Here is a 7,646-nt window from a genome sequence, read left to right as displayed (position 1 = left end):
TTTTGCTGGCTGAAGGCACCGGGTCCTCATCATCCTGAGGGAGGGGGTCGCTGGGTTGTGAGTTACATTCAAAACGCACATCCCACCACAAAAAACTGCTCTCAGCTGCCGTACAGTTGATGCAATTTCAGGCCGAAAGTCTGAAGACTTTGAAAGCCCCAGAATGTCTGGGACCCCTGAAAGTCCTGACATGCAGGGCGACTTCCGCAAGGAATCCGATTCCCAAGGGGTGGAGACTCAAAGGGACACACGGCTGCATTACATCACACAACAGCAAAAATGAATACACGACTCTGAAATATGGATATGAAACACCACAACAAAGTAAACCTCTCAGACTCTACAACTGCAGGTCGCACGCTAGCAATACCTGGCAGAGTCTAAAAATTGGTGATTTTCCCATAAAACGTTTATCTACAATGACTGTGATCAATACTTAAGGGCTAAGCAAAAAGTATATGAAAACTATTCTTCTTAAAAGACAAACTTCATTAAATACCAAGCACAGTGATCAAACGTAAGATGTCAAATTTAAGTAAATCGCTTCCGATTTTTCCCAGTGGTAATCCGGGGCTTCCACAGCAAGAATGGTCAAGGGCCAACCGCACCCCTGCCGGTGACGCTGAAGGTGTAAGTCACACAAACCCTCCTTGGAAGAACGAAGGGCCACATGTTGGCCAGAGGAATCATCACCTCTGGCTTCGCTGGCTTTTGAAATCCCACAGTATTATGAATGCCCTTTACAGACACAGTGATACTGAAAAAGGAAACAATAAAGAAACACAAAGGTGCTTTATTTCAAGTCCATGCCACCTAAATCTACTGAGTACAGTAACCGGGACCGGAGAGGGGACGTATTAGAACCTAAACAACGACAACGACACCGGGACGTTCGCCCCCTGCACTGCGAATCTTAGTTCAGAAGAATCCATCAGTCTCCTCCCTGAGAAGCACGCTTCACGCTCCGTTCTCCCTCCGGCATCTTCATCTCTCTCAGTTAAGGCCTGGACAGTGTCAGGGCGGTGGCGACCCCGGTTCTGGAGCTGTGCTCTGGCGGGGGCTGGGCTCCGGCTGTCAGTGGCCCGCAGGCTCGGGCAGTGCGGGGTCAGGCTCCGGGCCGCCCAGCTCTGCCGTCTGCCCCTGGAGCCGCTCCACTGTCTGCAGCAGGGCTGACCTCTCCAGCTCCAAGGCCAGGGTCGCTTGCTTCAGCTTGCTTTCACTGGTCAGGAGCTTCTCAATGGTGGCTTCCAGGCTCTGGATCCTCCCATTAGCCACCTAGAGAATAAAAGAAATGAGAATGGAACTGCCCGGGGAGAACATGGGAGATCCACTCTGCTCTCCAGCCTCGAAGGCACTCTGGAGCCCTGTTCTGGCAGGGACACATCTCTCCACGTTTACTCTCAGTTCTGGCCACAGGGGAAGACTCCATTTCTCAGACTCCCTCGCAGGCGGGCTGGGCTGCCCCGAGACCCTCCAGCACCCTCTTCCCCTGTCGTGGCTACTCTGGAAGCCGCCTGTGGAGATGGCGGCTTCCCAGTGCAGAGGGAGCTCGATTCCCGAGTCACCCGCTACAGGAGGACAGCTGCGAGACGGCCCGAGAATGCTTCGTGGAGACAAGGTGGAGCGTCCGCGGTGCTGAGCCCTGGGGTCCGGAGCGTTGTTACTGCAGCACAGTCCGGCCCACTTTGACAAATACACGTATTTACAGGTACAAACTGATTTCAGACAGACCATCCGAATGGTTTGTGTGTGAAGGCCCGTGTAGTAACAGCTCTCTACTCTGAACCGTTAATACGCCCTACAGTAACAAGGATGGGCACTTCCCCGGGGACGTGTGTGAAGCGCTCAGGGTGGCCGAGCTCTTGCTAAGAGGGTCGCGTGCGTGGCCTCACTGGCCACAGACGCCAGCAGTGTCCCCACTCCCACCCGTCTGCATCCTCGGCACACAATCAGTGTCAGGCCGACCTTCCAGGTGCTTCTCTCTTGCAACGGACCCTCCTCTTCTCTCTAGTCCCCTTGGGCTGGCTTCCCAGGCAACCAGGGAGTTGGCTCCAGTGAAGCGGAGGAGTCTCCTGAGAAAAGCACCCGCCTATGTTGCTGTCCCCGGACCTCCTGGCCGATTCCAGCTCTCCGCTGCATTCTCGAGGGCTCAGGCCCGGGGTCAGTAAGGCACTGCACCGGCTCGCTCATCTGCCCGGCCGTCTACGTGTCCCCGGAGATTTTAGGTGGGAAAAACGGTACGTATTTTTTCCCTCACTTTCAAAACAAGGGAAGCAGCTTCTTGAACAAGACAACACTTGTGCTAGACAGACAATTCTATGACTCAAAGCCTAGGTCTGGCTGTGACACTGGAACACTCAAAACAGAAAGAAGAAAGGACTGAGATCCTAAGTCTGCCGGCTTACCTGGCAGGGGGCGGTCACGTTCAGTGGGTATGTCTGAGCAGTCCGCTCCGACCCTCACACTCCTCCCACGGTCAAGGCCTGGGACGGGTCCCACCTCATCCCACACACTCCCAGGGGCCCCTCCCAGCTTAGCAGTGAGCTGACGCGCATGGTCATTTAATGGGCAGCATGAACGCCAGGGCTCCTCCTCAGTGAGACCGAAGCCGTCTCATGGAAGAAAACACACCTCGCCCTGCATGTGGGTCTGGCCTCCCAAAGCACCCAGCTCACGGGCACTCAGTGACTGGTAGTGGATTATTCCAAAAAATGCGCGTCCCTTAGCATTTGGCAACATCAGACACGTCTAAGCAATCGTCATAAGTACGCTGCTGGACAAAAGAGGTTAGACAGTTTAGTCTCCAGCGGCTAGACGACATTCTGAAGTGTTCAACAAGAAAATAGATGGGGCTTTGGTATGTCCAACAACTGTATGAATGGAACAAAGCCAGGAAACAGGTCAATTTTGATACTTGGGCAAAAAAGCAAAGATTTATGTTGGAAAATTAAGTATTGCATTGAACAGCTATCCCTGGACTCTGAAAACTATTTTAAAAAAAAGAAAAAAGGGAAAAGAGGTGTGAGTCTCACAGAACTTATGTGGTCTGGCTGAAAGTAATTCCACATGACTCAGAGGGTGATGGGAAAACTATATGCAGGCACCCACAAACTGACACACCACAATCCCTAGCCCAACTCTTTGAGAGCAGCAGTGTCTTACAAATTTTGGTGGCCTCTGGCACCCAGCACAGCTGGGACCGGCATAAGCTCTAGTCTTGCATGATACCTCCAGAAGCACAGAGCCACGTGGTCAAGAGAAAGATCATTCCAAGGAGAACATCTGTTGTTACCAATTACCTCTTGATGCGTTTCTTCAGGACGCAGATGTCTGAGCAGCTTTTCACAACCCCCTCTCTTCACAAAAGGGGTACAGTATCACATGAGCAGCGCAAAATTACTTCCCCTCTTCATCGCAAAAAAACCCACATGGTATCAGCCTAATAAAATGAACCTTTTATTTGAGCACTATCCTAACGAGACAAATGCTTCAACTTCAAATCTGAGCTTTGTTAGAAATGTTTCCATCCTGCCATACTTCAGGGACCTACTGTTTGTTTGGAAGGCATTTAAAATTACCACCTACACTGCAGACCCTTACATGCAAGATAAGGCTCTTCGTTCCCCAGCACCTCCCCTTCAGGTTACAGCTAAGACACCCTGGAGAAATCGTACTCAGGCATAGTTTCAGTTAGGACAGCTCAATCTTAGAGGGAAAAAAAGCTAACTTTCGGAATGTGACTGGTAGGCAGGCCTGGGTAAGGATAGACTTTTCTTTGTTCCTCTACAGCAAATATCTACTAGGTTTCTACTGGGGTAAAAATCCCTGCTGGGGGGAATACATTTTAGACAGGGGTTGATTTATTAAGCTCCAAATGCTGGCCTTTCTCCCATCACTGCCAAGCTTGTGTCTGCAAAGCAGCAACTTTCTATGGAGAAAAATAAGAGGCTTGGATCAGGATGGAAAGCTTATTCTCAGGACAGCCCAGGAATACCACAGAATACACATTTTGGAAAAAATATAAATTTTTCTCCACCGCAAGCTCAAAAATAATTTTTTAAAACACCCCCTTCCCCCCTCCACACACAATTCCTTAACAATGACAGCTTTACCACCCATATTGACATTTAAAAAGCAGGCTGTATGGTTAGTTTATTCTATCTGATTGGTAGAGGAGTGCTACCCCCTACCCCAACAAAAAGGCATCTTTCTGTCCCTGTCACACAGATGAGGGAATCAGAGCAGAGCAGGTGACAGTGTGGGTGACACTAGATCTGGGTCTCTGGACTGCGCCTCTGTGCTTGTTCCATCTCGCCCTCCTGCACGCACGGTCTGGGTTTGCCTTTCTACTTACTGTATGTCCTCGTCCGCATTTATCCATGGTAAGATGGAAGCTTCCAGAGGGGAGAACTGTGTCCCTTCATGAACTGAATTTTTGCATTTGCACCAGGGACTCACAAGTCCTGATCACAGGCTCTGGTTTACTCTGTTAGGGAGATTCTGTGGCACTTCCTCACTCGATATCACTCCGTGGACCTAGCTGGGTTTCGCTCCTGAAAGCTCATGCCTTTGATTGTCTCGCCATTACTCAAAGCGCAATCGCTGGCTATTCGGCTAATAGTATGACGGCACCCTGAACCCAAGTTCAGCTCTGGGTCTGTCTCCTGAAAGGGTTAAGTGCAGAAACAGCCTCTCAGAAAGTTCCAGGACAGTCTGACCTTAGCAAAGGATAATCTGTCAGCTTCCTAACAAAAAGGAACAATTCTCCTGGGCTACCTTTGATCCCAACTACAAACAACCAGAAGAGAAAGGGCCTACGGCCATGGGAAAACCCAGCCCGCTGGTGCCTCTGGTGAGTTAATGAACTACCACACACTCAAGGTTCGGGAGGCTGCCTTGTAAATATGCCCTACCTGCAGTTGTTCAAGGAGGTCAAGGTTCTGTTTGCGTAAGCTGCTGTTGGTTTTCTCTAATCTGTCCATTCTTTGGTTGTCACTGAGAGGAGAGGAATCGATAAGTTCTTCCTGAAGCACGTGGTACTCAACTTCATAAGCTTGTAACTGTTTAGAGATGTCCATCACAAACACCTGTGACACACAGAAAAGTCATCAGGTACTGAAAATGAGAAAAATCACACACACACACACACACGTGACCACGTTGACGGGTGTCCATGAAGCACCTACTCTGTGCCTGATACTATTAGTGATAAACAAGGAAAACTCTCTGCACTGAGAAGGGAATAATTTTACTTGGGAAGAGAGGATTTAAGAAGCATTTGGGGGGACTTCCCTGGTGGACTAGTGGTAAAGAATCCGCCTTACAATGCAGGGGATGCGGGTTCGATCCCTGGTTGGGGAAATAAGATCCCACAGGCCGCGGGGCAACTAAGCCCGCCCACCTCAACTACTGAGCTGGCACGCCTCAACTAGAGAGCCTGTGTGACGCAAACTACAGAAGCCCACGCGCTCTGGAGCCCGCGCGCCACAACTAGAGAGAGAAAACCCGCACGCCACAGCTAGAGAGAAGCCCACGCACCACAATGAAGAGCCCATGCGCCGCAACGAAAGATCCCGTGTGCCACAACAAAGATCTCATGTGCCACAACCAAGACCCAATGCAGCCAAAAATAAATTAAATAAATAAATAATATAATAATTTTTTTAAAAAAGAAGCATTTGGAAATAAACCAAAGGTAACAGTAAGTGTAGGTCTCTGATACTCATTTTTCAAAAGCCAAAACCTTCTTTTTTAAAATGCTTATAAGAGTTTATTTTTACTTCTTATTTCAGTACTTAGATCATTTTTCTCTGAAAATTCTATTAGATTAGATACACAACTCTGGGTCAAAGAGAGAATAAAACAAAACAAAAGAATCACAGCCCCATTTGCCCAGTCACCAGGTCAAAGTTTAATTATAGTTCAGTTGGATTTTCAGAGTTACAAGAACAGCTAAGTAATGGAACTGTTTACTAAAAAACCCTATTCTGCACATAAGATACGCAGAAATGAGCCAAAACCCAAATGTCACCCACATAGATGAGTGAATACAAAACAATGCCTGAGTTGCCTTCCTTTCCATAATAGTAACAGTCATGAAAAAAGACCACTCGTGTGAAAAACAACCCCAAAGTGCACAAGTGAGTGAGCTGTTCACATCTGTGCTTTCTCTCGATGAGCCAAGTGAGCTGGATGGAAGCTGGGACGATGAGGGGTCAGAAGGCAGAGGCTGCTGCTGCCCCAGGCGTGAAGCCCCGGCGTGGATCTGAGAATTCAGTCACCACGTAAAAAAAGCCAGATCAGAACACACATTTAAAGAATGAAATTAGTCTTTATAAGAGCAGAAACTAACTCTTCACAGCATTTCCTTAAGAAAGAAATTCCAACACAGTTAAAATCAATGAAAAACTCATTTCCCTTGATGGTACCCTATTAGCATTCAAACACGAATGAGTCCCATCTTTCCTGAAATCAATTTTCAAAAACCAGGTTTTTCTCACCATTCCCAGAAATCTTTTCTCTTCCAATCTTATTTTCTCTTCCTTGAGATTAATTTTTCAGCTTCCTGGTTTTCAATTTAATTCAATGACTAATACTAATTAGGCACAAAAGTCACTATAGGCCAAAAAAGTAATACACGTTGTATTTGTGACGTGCGTGCGTGTTTGTGTGTGGAGTTGACTGCATTGATCGGATTCTCTGCTGTCCCTCAAAGCGACCGTGAGCTGGCAGGGATTATCATCTCTATTCTACAGTCAAGAAAACTGACTCAGAAGCTTTCAGTCAGCCCTTGAATGGGGGCTCGGCTGGCGATGCCCTGAATGACCCTGAGCAAGTTACTTGACCTTTCCTGGCCTCAGTTCCCGGCCTCCACCACATGGAGGTGGTAACGCCTACCTGACAGCATAGCTGTGGGGAATCATGAGACACAGGCCTGGCAAGCTGAGTTGGTGCCCTAACTTAGCTAAGGGATCTGCTCCCACACAGCTGTCACAAAACCCCTCCCATCCAACCTTGTGCTGCAGCAAAATGACAAAGGATGCCACACCATGGAACTTCTGAACAGCTCAGAGTAAAGACCACACACATTAAAACCGAGATTGCTGTGGCATTAGTTTGTAATTATAAACACGGTGCGGGATAAATGTCACACACACACTTTTTTTCTTCCACAGAGGTTTTTAAATGAGCTCCTAACCTGGAAAACCTGGGGACAAAACCTCTGGCCTTTGATCCAGATGGATGGGCAGCTATGGTTAATGGCTCTCAGCTGTGCACAGAGCGGAGGGATTTATTAATCCCCAGGAACCATCCTGGGTCACAATCATCTCTGCTCAACTGCATCATTACCTCCTGGCTGCCAAAACACACACACGGCTGTTGCAGCCGTGCCTGGGAATTTATTCCCGACCATGGCAGCATATGGCTGGCGGTGACAGGAGCGCCCTGGTCCTCAAACGACGCTTTCTCACGTTGCTGTATAGTCTTCATAACCATAATTATAAATGGCTTCATGGTATTCTACCAACTCGACGTATCAATAACCATGTTAATCCAGTCATCAAATGCTGGATATCTAGTTACTTGTAAGTTTTTGTTATAAACGACAACTTTAAACATCCTCATATGTACGGCTTTTCCCATAT

General features: G+C 48.1%; 1 protein-coding gene across 8 annotated transcripts in view; it reads right to left on the bottom strand.

Annotated features, from left to right (window-relative positions):
• Nucleotides 1-778: 778 nt before the first annotated feature.
• The window catches only part of TBC1D1 (TBC1 domain family member 1), a 226,826-nt gene continuing 219,958 nt past the window's right edge, over nt 779-7,646 (bottom strand). For all 8 annotated transcript variants that reach the window (XM_061192156.1, XM_061192154.1, XM_061192155.1 and 5 more), the window contains 2 exons: nt 4,914-5,087; nt 779-1,275 (listed from right to left, as the gene is read on the bottom strand). In XM_061192156.1, coding sequence (XP_061048139.1) covers nt 1,075-1,275; nt 4,914-5,087 — 375 coding nt within the window. In that variant the 3' untranslated portion in view covers nt 779-1,074. The remainder of the gene's footprint in view (nt 1,276-4,913; nt 5,088-7,646) is intronic.

Source organism: Eubalaena glacialis, chromosome 5 (genome assembly GCF_028564815.1).
Source record: "Eubalaena glacialis isolate mEubGla1 chromosome 5, mEubGla1.1.hap2.+ XY, whole genome shotgun sequence".
In the NCBI taxonomy this organism is placed as follows: Eukaryota; Metazoa; Chordata; class Mammalia; order Artiodactyla; family Balaenidae; genus Eubalaena; species Eubalaena glacialis.
Note: the sequence above shows the minus strand (reverse complement) of the source record. Positions and strands in the feature narration are given on the sequence as shown.